The sequence below is a fragment of the Desmodus rotundus genome, chromosome 1 (assembly GCF_022682495.2).
Source record: "Desmodus rotundus isolate HL8 chromosome 1, HLdesRot8A.1, whole genome shotgun sequence".
Classification (NCBI taxonomy): Eukaryota; Metazoa; Chordata; class Mammalia; order Chiroptera; family Phyllostomidae; genus Desmodus; species Desmodus rotundus.
In genome coordinates this window covers 150,806,335-150,827,706 of record NC_071387.1, presented here as the reverse complement: position 1 = coordinate 150,827,706, position 21,372 = coordinate 150,806,335, and the positions used below count along the sequence as shown (strand labels likewise).

General features: G+C 35.8%; 1 protein-coding gene across 15 annotated transcripts in view; it reads right to left on the bottom strand.

Moving 5' to 3' along the window:
• MCTP1 (multiple C2 and transmembrane domain containing 1) overlaps positions 1-21,372 on the bottom strand; it is a 458,878-nt gene that overhangs the window by 138,904 nt on the left and 298,602 nt on the right. For 13 of the 15 annotated variants that reach the window (XM_053911814.2, XM_053911815.2, XM_053911828.2 and 10 more), the window contains 5 exons: positions 16,601-16,703; positions 14,754-14,856; positions 14,323-14,424; positions 13,870-13,944; positions 11,777-11,896 (listed from right to left, as the gene is read on the bottom strand). In XM_053911814.2, coding sequence (XP_053767789.1) covers positions 11,777-11,896; positions 13,870-13,944; positions 14,323-14,424; positions 14,754-14,856; positions 16,601-16,703 — 503 coding nt within the window. Of the gene's footprint in view, positions 1-11,770; positions 11,897-13,869; positions 13,945-14,322; positions 14,425-14,753; positions 14,857-16,600; positions 16,704-21,372 lie in introns of those variants that run through there. The other 2 variants (XM_053911844.2, XM_053911857.2) reach the window with 2 other exon arrangements.

The window sequence follows — 21,372 nt, the reverse complement described above, 5'->3', positions numbered from 1 at the left end:
TTTTATTACTGAATTCCAATACCAAATTACATTCTAAAAGATGAGAATCAAATTTAGTTAGGAACTGTACACTAAGAGTATTATTAATATAGTCTTATGCTGTTAATCATTACCTGGGGAAAATTATATAGTGTTTTATTCACTAATACTATGACACTTTTATTAACTCATAATCCCTGTGCTAACAGTGGTGCACTAAAGTTATAATTAAGAGGGCAGCAAATATTAAAAATGCCTACTTTAAAATTCTTCAATCACGTTAAAGGGAAGCCTCTAACACACGAGTTCCTCTAAAGGAAAGCATTACTAAAAACAGTGTGGGTATAATGTAAATTAATAATAGCCTAGATGGCTTAAATAATATTTCCGTAAGTTCCTGCTGTCTTGTCCTTAATGATGAAGGGAATCTGTGATTTAAAATAAGACAAAAAAACCTCTCCTAGCAACTTCAATTATAAACAGTGACTACAGATCTGAAAATTTGAGGATCAGATTTATCAGAAGTTGGTCCCTTGCCCATTTTACCTCTTTCAGTTCAAGGCCATACACGTGTCTGGCTTGGACACACAAACCAACCGCATTCAGGTTTGGTTTAGGAAGGCTGTGCGAAATCCACCAGGGCAACAGATCCATGAGAAAGAGGAGAGCATTTAGAGGTAACAGTCAGGTACCATATTTTTCTGCACGTGCAGAAAACATCTTTTCCCTTCTTTAAAAAAAAAAAAACCCTTGAGAAAGAGAGCAGATGAGAAAATCTGGAAAAATGATAAATGAAAGTGCACACATGAGAGAAAGTAAGTGAGAGCAAGAGAGACTAACGCTGTGGTCTCCAGGTAAAGTCCTTTAGCCCGTTTGTGCCATACTCTGGGGCCGCCTGCTGTAAACAGTTCACATTTCTGGCCTTCCAAGAAAACATTACAAGTCCTTTAAAAGTACAGAGAGGGAGGAGAAATAATGGAGTGCCCCATTTCTGACAGTCAAGAGGGAGAGAAGAGAAATGTTCCCACACTGATCTCATTAAGATGACAGAAATAATGAGTGTGAATCTTATGTATGAATCTCATAGTAGATAGAGAAGAGCATAAATGTACCCCACATTTACCCTTTTATGATGCCTGATATACTACATTTATTCTCAGCTTCATCTGATACTACTGTTGGGGGTTTCTGTTACGATATTACAGCTTTAACTTCAAGTTTTGCCGCCGAAGTCATCTGAGTCAGTCATTCAACACAGTTTTATTGAGTGTGCAAGAAAACGGGGAAGATCTGTTAATGGCAACGGGAATGCATCTCAAGCAGAACAGCTTGAATTTATTTCCTGTCACTGGTTCTAGTAATGGATTAAAAATACTGACAAATGGCATTTTTAAGTTTACAATCTATTTTATTTCCTAGTTCCTTAAACTTAGGTTAAGCATTCTAGTCAATTAGAAATAGAACTTAGGTTTTATTAAATATGTCTCCAATATATTTTTGGAAGAAAAATCATGCATTTTCAGCAAACATTGATGGAATATTTTTCCTTATGATTTATGTCTCTTTCTTAGGTCCAACACAGAATATTTTCAAATGATAATTTTAAGCTAAATCATGTTTCAAGATTAATACCTGGCTCTCAGAAACAAAAACTTGGGGTGTTGTGATCCTGTACATCGTTCAAACCTAACTGATCCACAGGCCCTGGTAGTTAAGGCCTTCAAAGCATTTCACACAGATGATTTAATTTAGCTGTCTCCACTCCAGTAACTCCAACTGCAATAAATTGGTGCACTGAGTTTATAGCAAACTGTACCTCACATAATTGATGTAATGAAGTTGGCAACACCCTACAAATTCTAACAGTATCTCAAAATATGCCCAAGTTATTAATTTAGGGTAAGCGCAATACAATGATTCTGGATCTCCAGCTTTCCTAATAATTCAGAATACATACACTGTTTCCCCCTGGCATTTATTTAGTCTAATGGAAATCTGGCCCATGTACAGGTTCATCTTAGCTACAATTAAATCAATATGGATCAATATAGATGGTTTAAACTGTTTAAGCAGCTCAATGATAATATATGTTTGAAACCAGGGAAATATATTCTTAATGAGTCTACATTTACCTTTGGGAATATGTAATTTATATTACTTGGAGGCCAAATGACATTTCTGCACTTGTCTAAAATGTACCTCATTTAAACACATAGTGAACTCTATAAAGGTTCTTTATTACCATACACATATAATGGCAGAGTTTTTGGGAGCCATTGTGTGATACGACCTCAACTGATAGAAAAGTTCATCAAAACATAAGATATACACTTATTGCTTAAACCACAGGTATAATACTAAGCAAAGTGAACTCAGACTTCCTATTTCAAATAGGCAATTCCAGCCCTCCAAAATCAACACATTCTTTAACGGGAAATACCAATGATCAGTAGTCCAACTTTACACCCTTAGAACTCTACAGAATAAGGTCAGACACTTAGTTTTTCTTAATTAAGGACTTATTAACTTCAGAATCTCTCAAGCTCTCTCTCTCTCTTCCCTCCCCCCTCTTTCTATCTCTGTCTTTGACCTTTTGCCTTCTCAGTGCTACTGTCTTTGGAGCCCCCATTACCAGCAAGTGGGGGAGAAATAGAGTTAGTGTTTCAGTCAATCCCTTTACCAAATAGCACTTTAATTTCCTCTATTGTAAAATAATGTCCAGACTCCCTTTCCAACTGTCATCTTCTTCTTCTTTTATCTGAACCTTTCAAAGCCCACTCTGCCTTTGCCACTAGGAAGATGCTCTATCTTGAAGCTGATATTGGACAGATGTGCTCCTAGCATCCTGAGCACCCAGCTGTGATCTCACTGAATCCACTTCCTACATGTAATGTTCCTCTTCTACTGCCAGTACTCTGTGAGGGGCTCCGTAGGCTTTGTGAGTGCATCTGTAACACGCTCTATGTGATGTTGCTACTAATGAGGAAATGTGACCCAAGGTCTAAGCAACTACTTTACAAAACAGACTTTTACATCTTATTTGGAGCGTAGGAGCCTATATGAAAAATATTTAGGAGTTAGAAATAAAACCATGGTAGGAGGCTCATATTCTGGGAATTTTAGATATGTAAACAACAGTGCCTGACCAGACAAACTAGTGGATCCTAGGTTTAAAGGTCTTATAAATACCAGCTACCTGGTTTAGAGATACAATAGGATTTGCAATGGAAGAGCCCAACTCTATTTAAAAGAATCTAAAACCAAATCAGACAAGTTTTCAGTACTGCTGCCTAACTAGAAAAGGCAAACTCAGCTCTCTGAGTTTCTATATTTACGAATTCATTTTCTCTGAGTAGCAGCCATCACTTTCCTAATATCACTTCAAACATATAACACCTCTTTTATATTACCTCAGTATACTAACTTTTGGTTAGTGGACTGCTTTACACCTTGGTGATCTATTATTTTAAATTAAATCCAATTGACTATGGGAAATAATACTTAATTCAGCAACACTTTATGACAAAAGTGGATGCTATATTCTTAGTTGAAACATGTAAGCATTGCCTGAAGTCTGCTTGGTAGGAGCTGCATAGAATGCCAACTATGGAAAATGCAGTGAAATTATTTGTATTTTAGTACAGTGGGTATAAAACATCATATATTTATATAGTATTGATATATTGCAGTAGTAGAAGTTTTGTCATTCCTGTGGGGAACTGGGGAACTTGCCATGTAGAATGGCCAGTAGAACATGTATCTTAACTGTTTCAAATGACTTTCCTGCTCTACCACCTTCATTCCTGCCCTTCCTATGAAGATCTAATAGGTAATTGAACCTAATGAAGTATGCTTTTATATCTCTGACATAATGATATTCATTTAAGAATATAAAGATTATCTATTAGTCATAAATATAGTGCAAAGTATGGACAAAACCTATCAAACCCTCATAATGAGAGATGTTAGACTACTTAGGCCAGAATTAATGTTCACCCCACTTCTTCATTTCAGTGAAGCACAACAGTGCACCCTTGGAATTGGTGGAGAGAAGAAAACTCTCATATGGATTTTCATATGGAGAAGACTTAATTCTTTTACATATATGAAACCAAACACAATTTTTCTTTTAGTCAGACTCCAATGTAGTCAATGATTTTGTATAGAGATTACAAATTCTCTTTCTCCAGACTGAATATCTATGGGGATAATTTGCATTGTATGCAAACTATAGCAGATCCAAACATTATGAAAGCAAACATAGTTAAACTCACATTAAACTTCATTTAGAGCATGCATTCTCAATGGAGGCTATGTGGCACCCAAGGGGGCAAAAATTGGTTCTTTGAGAAGAGAAAAAAAATTGTAAGATAACACGATGATTCACAGCCCTCTGAAAATCAACACTCTGACAAAATCATATTCTTTAGTATTCATTACATTAAATCAACTTTTTCTCCTTAGATGGTGAATATGAAAGAGATTGATTTAAGATTTTTTAAAGCCAAGTTTTATTGCTAAAATTTTTGATACCATCCTTAAAATCAGGATTGACTTTGGTTTTTATCCAATTATCTGTTTACAATTGATATAATTTCCATCTTTCCTTGTGTCTTAGCTTTTCTCTAATTTCTCTGCATGGCCTCCCTTTGAGCCAGTCGCCGATAACTGGTGTGAACACAAGAAGCAGTCACTCATCCTCACTCTGTTCCTGATCTCTAACGTTGCCACTTGCTGAGTGTTGGCCCTCTGTCTTCACAGCAGAGTAGAAGGGGCAACCAAAGCACAGTCATAAGGTCCAGTTGTACTGTGGCAAGACTGATGACTGTCTTTATATCCAATTCTGACTGTCATGGTAAAATGTGGTCAAACGGCTAGAAAAGAGGCAATGGAAACAGGAACAACTTCCTTAACAACATTTCAGGGTAGCTTCTCACTTGGTAAATTAACTCTAATGCATTAATAATTTTAAGGTATATCTTCATATCTGATCAAAGTAGAAAAAATGGATAACAGAAAGCATTCTACTATTTCTTAATATTTACTTGATACAAAAGGGGCATTAAAATATGTAGAGAGTGAACTTACTGTCTAAAGTTTATTAATGAGTGTATTTCTATTATAATTTAAAATCTTTGAAAAGTTATTACTCTTATTTTCTAAAATTTTACTAAAATAAACCATATAATTATCTTACTCATTGAAACATTTTTCTTTACAAAACACTTTACATGAAAATAGTTTGCAGTGAAGATGGCTTGCTTATGGTTCAGAATGCATGTTCTTAACAATTTAAATTAAAGCAGGAAGGTAGAAAATTCTTCAGAGGATGAGAATTTTGGTTTAGGAATCTGGAAGCAGACAGCTCTGATTTTATCATTTTGTAATTTTTGATCTTAGTCAACTTCTTATAAAATGCACCATGCACAGTATTTTTCAGGGTCTCATAAAGGTTTTGAGACTAAAACTACCTCATAAAGTGATGCAAAGAGGCTCCTTGAGGTGAATGGGACAGCAGCCATACAGCAAGAAGGGGCTACAGTGAGGCATCACTGACCCCGCCCCCACAACCTTCACTGCAGATACCATTACAGTTCATGAGAAGGCTAATTCCTAGATCCAATATCATATCATAGTTATCTTGGTGGTATCTGTGGTTTGTGTTTGATTATAATATAGCACAACAGCACTATACTTGAGAAAAAGTGCAATAAAGTTATTTTCCCCAAATCACCCCCAGAAGAAAATGTCCCCAGATTATAGCATCTTACTACTTCCTGCTTTAGAGGACACAGGAGGGAGAGTAGAGACAATAGAATGTGTGGCATGTGCTATAAGAATTAAGTTGTTGTTATCATAAATATGAAGTAAAATTTAAGAGGAATAAGCTTTACAGAAAGTAATACACTCTGTGGCTTATGTGATTACCTCCCTCCAAAGAGCAGGAGGCCCTCTTGCTAACGCCTATTAATAAAAACCAAAGAAGTGTGTTGCCCTCATTTAAAGAGAACTAGGCAGTGATGTGAGGAAGTGCTGTATCTCTATATATAACAGCTACAAAAACAAAGCAAAAAGACCACACATTTCAACAGACCTCCAAACTGAACTGGAACACCATTCCTCAAGAAGGGTTAGAGAAATCTAGTCCAAATGCTTTGTTGCATTACTATCTGATTTGCTACATTTCCTGATTCAGGGGTGATCTTAGCTCATTGTGATCAATCCTAAAACTAAATTTGCTTCCAAATTGTGGTTTTTGATGCAATTGTAAGAATTCATATGCACTGCTTTGTAAGAGGCACCAATTAAGAAAATCTAATTTTTCATAGGCCAATGTTTAAAAAAATTATTCTTTCTTGGAATTCAGACAAATTTGGGGAAAATTATATTTTGAGTATCAATTTAAAGTGCCAGCATGTCCATATGAATTGGGCATACCATCTATTTACTGAAAATAAAACTGTAGTATTAGAATCTTCTAGCTGTCAGTAATCTTTGACTTTGTAAAAGACATTTCAGGCAACTTTGGAGGTATACCATCTTCTAAATCAATGAAATTCCATTCGATATATAGGCTTTCTTCTTTCCTCACACATTTGTGAAGGCAATGTTTAAAGTACCTTTAAAATTTCTATACATTACATTGGAAATACTGTGTCCTAACCTTAGTGTTTATATCAGAGAAAAGTATAAGTGAAGAAGGGCATGGAGGTTTAGAATTACCTCAAGAATATAGGGGTATGACCAACAGTTATAGATAATTTTGCTTTGGTACTTGTTTCTTTGATTTTGGGGGTGTCCTTCTGTTTTGCTATTGCAGGAAAGTAACAAAAACTACATCTGGAACATTTCCAATTTTTCTCCTAATCCTAAAATAAAATCATGGCAACAAGAACATCAAAAAATTTCTACAAAAATCATTTGAATATTGCCATGGACTTGAAGCATAATGTTCTTGGTGTAGTCGTGGCGATGTCTCTGAAAGCTTTTAAAATAGGAATTTCTGTTGGAAACCCAAAGTCATCTTCCACATGCAGTACAATCACCCCACATTGTTCAGTAACAGGAATGCTAAAACCAGAACTACTGGTGACAGAGACATGCCTTTGTCTTCACTCTGATATTTCTCCTTAAGCAACGTTCCCTTTGTAGCCCCTGAGCAAGAAGGCCACTTACAATGTCCTTATTGTATGTAATAACTTTTAGAAAAATCCATATGTTATTTAATGGCAGCAGGTTTTCTACTCAGGAAGTACTTGATAAGGAATCCTTAAGAGCTTATTGTCTTCAGAACATTGTGTTAATATCCACCGGCTCTGAGAGTCAGTTCCTCCTCCTCTGCTTGTGCTTCCTCCATTTTTTTTTCATCATTTGGCTACACAGAGCTGCCCCATGTCTTTCTTTGCATACATCATCCCTGTTTTTTTCTCTTTTCCTGCATAATGGTCCAGCTTTTCTGAGAGTAGCTGTTGTCCCGAGTGTGATCCTTTACTAAAATGGGGATTGAATGAAGGTGGAGCACAAATTATCTGGAAGCAAAGGAAAACCAGGCGTTTGAAAAGGACTCAAAAGGAACGAGTAATGAATCAGAGTGGCCTCGATGAACTGCCATGGAGGTAATTCTCAGTTTTGACACAAAAGGAACGCGTGGATACCAAGGAAAACCTAGGGAGAGAATCTCAGTAGGAAGCCTGCCTTGTAGGTTGGTCAGTACGGAGGGTCAAAGCCAGAAGTCGTCAGATATGAACAGAAACAAATGTATTTTATGAGTAACAGTTAAGCCTTCAAACATGCCGTTTTGGAGCACAGAGTACTTTGAGGAGTTGACATCCCTTCATAATTCATGTTCATTGTTCCTCTAAGTAAAATATGTGTCTCTCTGTAGTTACTCTGTTAGGAATTGTACTTTAAAGGCAACAGGACATTTTTGATAATGCACATCTTAAACTTTCCATTAAACTACCAAATTTAAATTCTACCTTTTTGTGCACTCTGACATTTTTGTCTGGCATTTTCATTAATTTTGCGACATACATAAATGTAGCTGAAATGTTAACTGATCAATACTTTGTCTCTCTCATGTAGCACTAGCACTCCATTCCCTAAGGACCACACAGCAGAACAGAAATTAAATGTGTAAAATATCAAATGTTAATGTTAAACACAGCGGCACTTACTGTATAACGACAGAAAAGGCTAAAACAATTCCAAATGGACAGATGGTACCACAAATTATCTACAATCACATTTAAAGATTAAAGTTTGTCCTGTAAAATAATTCTTTGACGCACACTGAAGTGTGTCCTTTTACTGATAGCTCAGTTGTCCAATTATTTTCGTGCTCATTACAGTGAGAAATGACAGTACTGAAGAGAAAGAGAGAATGTGCACTCTTTTTCTCCCCGTGTTGCACCCACTGACATCCATAAGAACACAAATGTCTGGTCAAGAGCCTGATGAAAATTAGGCCCAATTTATGAGTCAATGCCACGTCTACAAATAGATGATTCCAAGAGGCAAGCAGTGTCTTCTGCAACACATCCGTCTGTGTTCGCTCTCAGACCTACGATATTCATAGCAAAATTTAAAAACCTAATTCAGAGCACGAAAACACAGACGTTCCCAGGAACGTGTTCACTTATATTGTATCCATCGCCTTGTAGGCCGATTTCAGCTTCTCACATCGGCAGCTGGCTTTGACTCTTCCCCCCAGCACACAGCGATGGTGCTGAAGAGGCCAGCGCAGCTCCGCCCTGCATTTCTCATTCTCTCCACTTTACTTGACATTAGGACAAAGAGTTACTCTTTTTCCATTTTAATTTCTTTGTTTCACAGTTATTTTGTGGTAGTAAATTAGAAAAGAAAAATAAAACAGAATAGAAAAAATGGCACTTACATGTTATAAAGTTCACTGATCTGGACCTAAAACCAAGCTGTATAATGGTACAAATGCACATGGTCCGTGAGGCAGCTGCATGTATGAAAAACTGGGCCAAGTGGAACCAATATTATAATAATAGACCATGAGCCAGCCACAGGGAATGATGGGAACAATATGTTTGTAACAATGGGGTACTGCTCATACTCTTCCCCTAATGGAAAGCAGTTTTTTCCAATAAACTGGCCTAAAAAGGCTCTGGCTATGCAATTATATATTTGAAATTTTTCACCTTTAAGTACTCACATCATTTAGTATCTATAAGATAAATAAAATCCTACAACAGATTTTTTTTGCTGATTGTTAAGATTACACAGTACATACTTAAAAGTTCTTTTAGAAAGGAAATAATATCTGTTGTGTGACTTTGGCCACGGTACTTAACTTTTCTGTGCCTCAGTTTCCTTTTCTGTATGTTGGAAAACAGTGGTGTCTGTGCCATAATAAGTTCATTGGCAATATTAAACTCATTAACACATGAAAGGCATTAGTGTTCCAAAAAACAATTTCCTGGTACATGAATGTTTAATAAATGTTAGTTATTATTGTATAAAAATCTTTTTCTATTAGAATTTAATCTGAGGTTAAAATAAATGATTGAGAGATTAACAAAGAGTTTAGAATGTAAATGGAAGGTCTAGGGAAAATTGGTACAGCAGCATTAAGCTATGTCTATCATCATTTAATAACTAGCTTGATCGGTAAAAACACTTTATTTATCTGGCATCACTGAATAAAAAGTTTCTCCACATAGGAAAAATTTCCAGTTTGGTTCACTGGTTGGTCGATTGGTTTAGAGAGCCACTTATTTTGGAGCCTGCCAGATGACAGACACTCTGCAGGTGATGCTGGAGTACCAGCGAAAAAGGCAGGGTTCCCGTTTTCGTGGAACTCTCAGTACAGGTCTAGCTAAGTGAAGCTGGGTTTTATCATTCATTGTTTTCATCACATTCAATAGAATGTAATTCAGCACCTTTTTTCCCCAACAAAATATTTAGCATTATTGTTTCTTCTCAAAAGTACCCTTACTGTGTGTTCACAAATTAGTCTGTGGTCTATTTTTTACCATTGGTGCCAGCAGTTCCTTTCCCCACCCTTATTGTGCCGCCTCTTTAGTTGCAAGCACCTTGCATTCAGCTTGTTTCACAGGACTGAGTCTGTCAGAACCTGACCACCAGCTAACAGAGATGCTGCATTTCTTACCTGGTGAATTTTGACCCTCTTATAGTGAAATCACTCAAGTATTATCATGTACATGTACCTAAGTTTCTCAGAATTTTGGTGTGGGTTTTTTTTTATTAATCAGAAAGAAATTTTAAACAAAGTCTGCCATCTTGAATTCACTATACATGAGTGACATCTAGAAGCCAGATGAATTATATAAAGACTTCCAAAACACATTGTAATGCCGTTTTAAAAATGAATGTTCCTGAACAAATTATTTAATTCTGTAGATTTCTCTGTTTTCAAATTTCACAAACAGCTGTGGGGAATGACTTTGGAAGGAGGGAATCAAAGATGGCAGCATAATCTTTCTGGTAGAATATTATTGTGTCCGTGACGAGGCATCATGGAACTTGGATGTAATAGCATAAAATAGACAAAGAAACTCAGTATCATTTTTTCCTCATTAACATCAAAGTGCCTCTATGATAATGAAAAATCATAATAAAGTTTGCTTAACAGCTCCCGTACCCCCGCCGAAAGTACTTGATATGTGAAAGAACTAAATAAAAGAGTCTTGAAAGAGGCAGGGCTTCCTTTCTAAAATTTAATGATGATGACAATCTCTTTCTTTAAGGAGACAACAACATGTCTATGGGAAGCAGGCTGCCTAACTTTCTGGTAACTTACAACATAATGGGACATATACACTCTTTGTTCCATGTGCTCAGACATTAATGAAAACCCTATAAAAGGCCTGAGAGGAGGACAGAGCTCAAAGTACTAAACAGATGTGCCCATACTCATTTGAATAGTAATACTAAAACGATGATATGTTACTCTAATTAAGGCTCTTCTTGTAAGCCCCCATAATAAATAAAGTCATATTTGGCTAAACTGGCAACTGTGAGAAAGCATCAGGTACCCATACTCTAACAAATGTGACAATAAAATAAAGGATTTCAAAAGAAGAACTCCACTTAAACTTCAAACTGAAATCCTGAATAAGCAAAAATAATGTGAAAGCAGAAAATTCCAGCTAAAGCTCAGAGGAGAATATTCTTTCGGATTTTCTAGCTTTGCAAGTTGGTCTATCAGCAGTTTTTAAACAACCAAAGTAAAAGGCTACAAGATGAACATTGTTAGAGGACTATTTGGATCTATCAAATTCTCACTTGTGCCTTTTTAAAAACTGGAAATCCCAGAAATAATGAATTGCTGCTTAAATAGGTCATATCTACTTCCAATTGATCCACATGTTAAAGTATTACCAGCTAGCATTCTACTGTCAATGATTGCCATATTTTGAAAAAATATCTCTATAGAATAAATACAAGTAAAATGGGGATGGTCAAGATTATAACTTTTTTTAAACACTAAGGACTTTTCTTGGCTCTGCTATTGGGATTTGGGATTATGCAATATATAAAATTTTACTTTTTAGCTGTCACGGGGAAAATGGTACATTGGCGGAGATGTTTGTGTTCCGGAAGTCTGGCGGGGGGCGGGGGGATGTATTCTGGGACTCAGACCTTGAACGATCCATCAGGTTCTGCCCACGGCAAATCTGTCCAGTCAAGTCTTAAAATAGGAATTTTAAAATGGCCACATCAACATAACTGTTACTATAGCCACAGAAACACACAGCTCCGATTACTGAATTTAATGAATAACAATATAACAGTATGGTCATACCACAAAAGCAGCAAGGCTCCTTGGGGGTGAGTCCCAGTCAAAGCAACTATTAACGTAGTATGCAGCATTTACAAGCACCATGACACAACGCTTCGTCCTGATAAAGTTTCTTAGTAGCAGCTGTAATAAAGATGAAATATTATTAGAACGTGCGGGACTAAAAACCATCAGATACACTGCAAAATTCTTCAAGCTTACTGTGATTTGAAAAGGACTCAGAAAGTTAATAAAGTCACAAAAATATACCAAGCAATGTGGCTCATGAGTTAAAGGAAAAGAAGTATCTCTGGAGAAAGCGGAAGAAACTGAATTATAAGAGCAATTTCTTAGCTAAATATATTCTTTAAATAATATTATCAGGTAGATTAGACTACCTTTGTTCAAAAGAAAAAAAAATCTCCAAAGGATTAATAACATTTTTTGCTACTTACATCCTACAAACCTTAAATATACTTTTAACTCTTAAATCTTATTGAAGTTTTAAGATTCCTTAATGCTTTAATTTTAAGCTATTTCAAAGTGAAATGGATAACTTGGAATGTTTTTATTTTGGGTCTTAGAGAAAAACCTGCCAAGTATTGCTTTGTTATAGAAAGCATTTTTTCCTACCATTTTAGTAGGATTCTCCCTTTCTTACTATTATATCTCATTTTCTATTTCTTTCCCTCTTCCTCTCTTTATCTCTACCTTTCTTTTTCCCAGAATGAATTTAACCTATATTTTCTCATAATTCTGGAGTCAGGGAAAAATTATGGTAACCATGTGCTTTACAAAATCTTTTACTAAAAAAGGTATATGGGGATTCATATAACTTAAAATTTAAATTTAAAACTAAGGCATGACTATAACTATACAAAGAACTAGATGATGTTCAAAAATTAGCTATAGCTGTGTTAATAATTAGAATGTCTGCAGGTTAATAGTTTGTTACTTCCAAATATACTTCAATGCTGCTCTGGTATTTTAAGGAAGTAGAAATATAAAATTTACTGAGGTCATAGGGAAAAACTATCTGTGTGTAAATATACATGCAAGTACATGCATACTAGTTTTAACAAGGTACTCAAATTCAAATTCCTTTGATTCAAATTTAAGAGTCTCCCTACTTGTTTTCCTTCTTGGACCCTGATCATTTCCTTTAAGAGCTACTTTTATTAATTTTATCTCTAATTGTAGAAAAATGTAATCTATGTTTCTATTTAGATAGATGTTGCATTTGTAACTCACACACTGTCTTTAAATAATCCAAGATCCCACTGTTTATGGTGAATTGATTGAATTAAAAATAAAAATCAGTCTTCTAATGGTACAAAAATTATTAAATATTTTTACACACAAATGAGTTCTGTAAACTTTATAGGTATATCAAATACATTTTATTTTAGCTGTGTTAATTAGAAATAAACATTTTTTAAAGGGGTCGCTTAGTACTCTTTCTAACTTGATTCAAACCTAATTTAAATCCATCAGTCTAATTACAAGCTATCAAGCCCAATTTAAAATTTCTTCATGACAGAAAAATCAGAGTTCCTGATTTTCTATTTTCTTAGCTGAAAATGTCAATAAAAGTTCACTTCGAAAAAATCATAGTCAAAATCTCATTAAGAAGGTTTCCCTTAAAAGATGGAGCCCCCTCTCTTGTGGATTAGAGGGAAGAGCTTGCGCTGGGCTCGTTTTACACACACCTGCATCATACCTGTGGGTGGTCTGGACAAATATTTGAACCTCAGCTTTTGGGTTCTCATTTACACATTCCATGGCAATCAAATTGTATTTTATGTTCAAAATGATCGTTCTTTTGCTAATGCATGAATACACATCCATTCTCTGCAACATCTACAGTATCCCCTTTCCTTTTTGACCACCCCCTTCAATTTATTAGTTTGGTATTGTCCTTGCTTGATCACTTAAGGAAAGGAAGGGAAGAGAGAAAAAGAAAGAAAAAAAGAAAGAGCCATTTCACATGAGTCGATGATCAAAAATTTCATAGTCTTCCCCCCCTCCACATCTCCAAAGTGTATTTGAATTTAGTTAGATGTTTTACAGATATAATCAGGTCTTCCCAGAGGGATTAATCTTTCCTTGCTTTTTACCTGTTTAGAGAGTCTGTTTTCCTCTTCAATGTACTTCTGTTCTTTGGGTATTAATGTTCGTAAGCTGGCTTTCACCTATATATCAACATATGTGTCTGTTATGGATTAATATAATAGAAATGTTTACGTTTTTCATGCAGTTCAATTTGCAATAATTTCTAAAGTTTCAAAGTCCTGGCTGCTGTGCTCATAAAATATAAATGTATACAGTGGCACATGCATGCACTTCCAATTCTTACACAGGCAGGCAGCGGCTGGAGTTCAGCCGCCGCGGCAGCCGCCAACTATAACAGAAAGTGTGGGTGTGCCAGGCAGTGGCAGAAGCGTATTCTCCAAGATACATCAAGGTTTAGAGAAAATGAGGAATGACAGAAATTCTCTACAAATCAGGAACAAAAGCTTTCATGAAACTGAACTCTTTAGCAGTACAAAAAAGCCAAAGTTAAGACTTACAGCATTAAAAATCACATCTATTTCAAGATAGATGACCCCCTTTGTTGGCCCTGTCAGCTGCTTGTTTTTCAAGACGTAGGCTTTCTGTTCACCATTTTGAATCTGCGGGAAAAGGACATGACAGCCGTCTGTCTCACGGTCTCCACTGAATACACTCCCTCGGTGACCTTTGACCCCCAGCTGCTGAAACTGACAGAGAACCCAAAACAACTGTGGCAATTCTGACAAGTACCTGTTCATTACCAGGATCAAGTCTGTCAGGAAAAATTAACTATCATGGGATTCAACATGGCCGTGAATTGAGTATGTTAAAATTTTTAGTGTTCTTATTACAGACCTTGGTTGAGAAATGACAGATATAGAGCTAAGGGGTTTTTTTTTTCCTTGAGCTAAAGCAACACAGAGCAGTGTGTCAGGTGAATAAAACTTACAGACAGCAATGGTATAGCAACTTTGCCCAGAAAGTCAGCACTTCGATCTCGATCTTCATCATAAACTGTCACTTCAAGAACTGAATGGATATCTTTAATGTTGCTGCATAATAAACACACGTAAGAAAATACAAAGACTTCATCAGTAGAGAACAAGAATAAAAATGCTTTTGAAAATTTAGATAGCTCCAGCTGATTTTGCGTGTGTGTTTTTATGAATGCTATTTGCATACACACATACACAAGGTAGCTCGGCATCTGACAGAATTTCCCACAATGCACCTTAGTTAGACCACAGTGATGGTCCTATTATCTGGAACTGTGAACACCATCGATATTTCAAATAATAATTTTTTAATGAAATGTAATTTTCCATCTGGATGGGTACAGAATAAATTATTGTATAAAAACAAACCACTAATAAGTGGTCCTGATATTTTTTAGACTTTTCCTTCTTCTCCCTCTCACAATAATTCCTGTCTTCATATTACCCCACAGAAAACATCACCAGGTTTGATATTAGCAAGTCATAGCTTATTTAATATAATTTTGCTTTTTATTATAATAGGACATATTTTTGTTTATAACTCTCATGAAAACGTTGACTTATTTCTGTCGGGTTTATAGTAAAAATTAATTGAAACAGAAAACAGAATGGGGAAAATGTAACATTGATAGCTACTGTACCATCCTACGATTTAGAAATTAGGGAGTATTCCATTATGTTCCAAAGACAACGTATGTTAATAAATAACTATACAAGTTCCTCATATTTTTGTTCCTGGAAAAATAATCCCCAATTGTTGACAGCATTTTTTCCTCGATCAAACTGTTTACCAAGAAAACACAAATTAAGAGAAGACAAAAAATGAATATATTCATTACTAAAAGACCGCAACCACATGTGAGAAGAGGCTTTATCGGGGCACAATCAATTAGTGGCTTTGATAATAACCAACCCTATTCATTCAATTATGCATTCCAGAGAAAACATGCTCTAAACCGTCTCAGGAATGCAAGTCTCCTGACCAGGGCTTTCACCTCTTATAAAAATGTGGAATTTCTTAAAGATAAATTGGTCAGATAATTAAATTTGATTAGTTACTGGCTCTGAAGCAGAGACATTATAAGAAATTAATAAGAAATTCAGAAGATTTTCAAATACAAAAAAACTATATTAGAAAACTTTTAAGAAGTACTTCTGTTTGGAGTTTTCCCTTGTTTACAGTTCATTACTAAAACCCAGTTTAAAAAAACAAAAACAACAATAACAAAAAACGACCTTAGGGGATACTACAGTGTAGCACTGGAAGCTTTTACAGTGCATGATCAACATGGTTTATAAACTTTTTAAAACAAAAGAAAAATTAACTGATAGGGTGTTTGGGTACCTAGGACAATACTTAATATTCTTATTGTGCTAAAATGCAACAAACCAAAACTAAAGCATCTGCCGAATCGGAGAGCAGATTGTTTGCTGGTTTGAGCAAAGGAACAAATAGAGCTTTGTCTTGCGTGGTGTCAATGCAATTGAGGAGAATTTCAATAGAAAGTATAAAAGGAAGAAGCACTCTGGCAATTCAGTTAATGGGAGCAAAATCCTTAGGCAAATCATATAGAAAGTACAGTTTAAAAAAATATCTGTGAAAACAAAGAAAAATGACTTGGCCTTCTCCCAGGTTTCCCTATAGGAAGGTATTACAATTACGATACTCATTGTTGCTAGCAAAGGCAGCCCAGATGCACTCAGTTGTTAATCAGTTAAGAATAAATGTACACACGAAACCGCAAAAGTAAATGTCATTTAGCACCATTTTGGAAATGAGCTTGAGGTAAGCACTACTTACAATGTGAAGACTTTGTTCCACTCAGGGTTGAGATTTTTGTAGACGGTATGTGTTAGCAGCCTATCATTGTTCAGTTCAACTACACAAAATGGGTCACTTTTACCTACAAGAGATTTGGGGGGAATGTTTTTAGGATAAAGAGCACCCACAGCTCAGAGTGTCACAATTATAACTACATCTCTTGTTAAAGAATTTTTACAAAAAAATGAAGTACAACTAAAAACATTTTTTAAACAATATCAAAATAGAGTTAGCTGTAACAGGATGATGTTAATCACTGCTACTCACTGAAATAGAGAACCAGGAAAAAAGTCAAAGAATGCAAATTATGCAGCCGATATTTCAATTTGTAATTTTTTACAAAAAATAATTTGACTGCTAATTATGAGGGGAAAATGTGATGCATGTCCATCCCTGAGTCAGTTTTTATTTAATTCTATAGTGATCATTTGAAAGGTTCAGGCTCTTTACTTTTATCCATATGTTTTCTAATTCATCTGACCAGTAACTTGTAACAGAAATTTCTAAACAAGTTGATTTGGGGAAAACTGCTATATTGCAGAATTACAACATTTTAATCTGACTTAAGACTGTCTTCTTTAAATATCTAAGACATCACAAGAAGGTAAATTAGAACCTCTGAGGCAGAAAAAAAAAATCTGCCTTTTGAGACTTAACCTCAACCAACAATCTGCATGTTAAAGAACAGTCTTTTATTTTTGTCTACAGAGAGCAAAGGGGCTGGCAGTTGTCTGTTTACAGCACCTCGGTTCTTCCCGGACTCTAATCTCGTCCACGCAGCAAGTATATTTCATAAGGTCCTCAATATCCTGTAATGTCATGTCCTGTATTATAAGAACCCATAAAGTCAGAGGCTCTATGGGGGCAGCATTAATGATATTAGTGCAGCATGTAATTTGTTTGATACCTTATACAAATGACAATGAAATCAATATTTAGACAAAGCTGTTCAGAGGTCATATCTTTTAAACTACAATATTGATTTAGACTACATAAGAGGTTAATGTGCATATTATTAACTTTAATGATAAAGAATAATTGTTTTAAATGCATTGTGAATTATAGTCACAGTAGTTTACACTTCTGTGAAAGCTTAAATATCATTGAAGACTTTCAATTAAATTTTAATAGGGAAAGAATTCATTAGCTATCAGTGACAGATAAGCTATGTATTCTCACACGGCAGTGTATTTACTTTCCATGTTGTAATTCCTAAAATGAGCTGTACAAACTTTAACTCACCTTTAATTTAATGTATTAATTTTATATTAAAAAAGATTTAATATGCGTGTGTTAGTTCAGTGGCCTCATATATCTCAGGATAACATTATGGTAGTCTTCTGAAGTTTCGGTCTTGGGAACAATTTTCAATAAAGAATAGAGGACTAGAAAGTCTTCTAGGCCTGGTGCAAATTTACCTGTGACTTAGGATGTGTTATCTTTTTTCCCCACCTTCATTCCCCTTCGTCCTACCTCCTACCATCCTCACTCACAACTCACACACCATGGAAAATAATATTCAAAAAAGAATATTTTGTTTATTAGACACATTGTAATAAGTTTTATTTGCCACACAAACAACACTTTTTTCTGCTATATAATTCACCTACAAGCATAAAAACTCCACTCAAACACTTCTTAAGACCTTGCTTATTCTTACGGCTTGTATTAAGTATCTTCTTTCCACCTAGCTTTGTGCTGGGCACTGTGACATGAACAAAAGAACAGGGAATATAAACTGCAACCTCAAACAGTTTATAAAAGTGCTGGAGAGATACAAGTATCTACTATAATAACGTGAGAGAAAATTAAAGCCATATTTATGTTTCCTTGTTAAACCAGTAACTATGTCACTTCAGACAAGACTTTAGATTAAATGATTAGCTTTGGAAGCACATGCTTAGAAGACGTGTGTAACTCTCACACTCTTCATTGCACCTCCTTTTAATTTTTCTCACACGTTCATCTCAATCTCAACTCAGTAAAAAAAGACTATGTAAAGGTAGTACTTTTGGTAAGTTTTGTTCCCCCATTTTCATTTGCTTTGCTTCAATCACTAGTCTGGTTCAGTTGAGTTGGTTTTACTTGCCTTTGAGTGACTGATGGTGTGCTCTAGATTCAGCCAGAACTGCACCACCTCTCCCACAGCCAAAGCCTAAGAACTAACTCCAGAGACCAGTATCTGGGGGTGGGAAGGAGGTACTTTAAACATCCACAAGCAGAGGATGAAAATCTTTATTGGATTTTTTCACAGGAATTATATTCAATAGCATGAAAAGTTTCTATTTTTTAAAAATTAGTCCCATGGAAAATCTCTTAAATCAACACCTTCTTTGTTAGTGTATCTTTATTTGCTGACAAAAAGCAAATCTTGAGTCAGCGATTGGCTGAAAGATCTTAAAGAAACAAAATCTGTTCTTAATGTTTAACACTTTCCATGTCTTGTTAAGAAACTAATACATTTAGCAATGCCCATGAGGCAGTGGCTATTCAGATTTTCTTAGTCGACTATTTCATAAGGCCATTCCTAGGGAAAACCAACATAAGTCACCTATCATTACATTACTTAACTCTCTCAGTCACTCTTTACTATTGGGATAGAGGTGTTAAAGCACCAGAGACCAAAATAACAGTTTGAGTACCTTCTGAAGCCCCTTGTCAGTCATTTTGCTATTTTAAATTCCAGTGCCATACTATCATTATCAAAAAATATTGTCCTGTCTGCACTTATCTTATAACTTGAAGTGGGTAGGCAATATAATTTTTAAGAGACCATGTTATTAGACACTGTGTAAAAATAATAGTACTTACGTTTTTTAAGAAAGAGCCTTTGCCTAAGATAGACCAAACTCCTATTTAACATGGCTTTAATTTATACTTGATTTTTCCCAATCTAAAACCCATTATTCTTAATGTGCTTAGAGTCATATTAAAAGACTGAATTGTGTTCAGTGACATGAACCAATCCTTGAAAATTGTGCCATTTTACATGTCTCTGAAACCTCATTCTCAAGTGTAACACCTTCAATGTCCTCCCAGGGCCTATGGGTTAAAATCCACATTGTATGGCATGGGATAGAGTCTTTCAGCTTCATCTCCTACCTAAAGATCTTTTCAGCACCTTACTTGTGCTATACCTCACATTTCAAATGGCCAACTACTCCATGTACTTCCAAGAGCACTGGGTAAGGCACTGGAGTTAAAGTGAGAGGACTGTGGTCTGGAGGAAAAGGCCTAGCTTTCGGAGGCTGAGCAAACTGTGATTGAACACTCGCCCCATGGTCCTGGGCCTGTTCCCTCCAAAAAAAAATGCAGTGACTGTAACGGCCCCTTGCAGAGATAGTACTTAGAATGTAACTCGCAGAGGGTCTGGCACACACAAGTAGAGCATCAATAAGTAACAGCTTTGAGTAGTGTCTTTTCAAGCAGAAATATATAAAACATCAAAATGTGCTTTAAAGTACAAAACTAACAGGAAACAAGTTATACCTTGAGTTAAATCTCCTAGTGAAAAGAGTAAAGATTTGTAAAATATTTTATTTAAAAAATTAGCAAATAATAGGCAATGATAATATTACAATAATTGTAAACATTTACTGAGTTTCATATCATTATAAGTCCAACATGGTTTATGTTCATTTGCTTGAAGATTTTATGACCACTCTATGAGAAAGGAACTTTTACTATCCCCATTTCACAGAGGAGAAAACTGACACTGGGAGATTATATAACTCACCAGGTCACAGGTTGTAAGGAGTAGAGCTGTTATTTAAACCCGGGTCTATCTGACCTTCAGAGCCCTTGCTCTACCCCTAGGGTCCAAGTTCGCTTCAATGAAACATATTTCAATGCAAACCACCAGGCAAGACCTTTCCTAATAACTATGTCATTTCTTAGTAGTTAGTAGGCCACACACAGGAAGAACTGGCTAATATTTTTACCACAAATTCATTCATTCAACAAATACTTATTACTTAACAGGTACCAGGCAGTGTTCTATGTGTTGAGGAGATATAAGTGCATAAAACAATGAAAAAAACAACAACCTTGAATTCATAGACTTTACAGTGAGAAAGAAGATAGACAGTGAATAACATTTTAGAGTATTTCAGAAGGTGATAAATACTATGAAGAAAAATAAAAATGGGAAGAGTGATGAGGAGTGCTGGTAGGTCAGTGCATTTTTAAAGGGACTGCCAGAGAAGGCCTCATTGATAAAAGGACATGGCAAAGGAATGAGGGAGGCAGGGAGTGAGCCCTGGGCTACCTGGAGGGACAGGTCATGGGAAGGTCAGAGGCGTGGCTGTGTCTGATGTTTCCAGGAATACTCAGGAAGTCGCTGTGACTGGAGGAATGGACCGTGGCAGGGAAAGCAATAGATGACATAGTCAGAGAGGTACAGGGAGGGTGGGCAGGCCTCTGTCAGATCTGGCTTTCACTCTACATGGAGGGGGATGTTTTTGGAGGGATCTGAGCTGATGCATGACATGAGCTGATGACTCCTGTCTGGAAGACAGGTAGAGAGAGGGCACCGGAGGAAGTAGGGAGAAGTATTAGGAGGCTATTGCAATAATCTAAGTGATAAAAAGTAGTTAGATTCTGGATATATTTTGAAGGTAAAACTAAAAGGATTTGAAGATGTCAATAGTGAACAATCTATTATGCCTGATAATATTATTTGGAGATTAAAAAAAAATTCATTCAGCTTAGCCAAACCTGTGCTTTTTTCTAAGACCAAGAAGCATTCAACA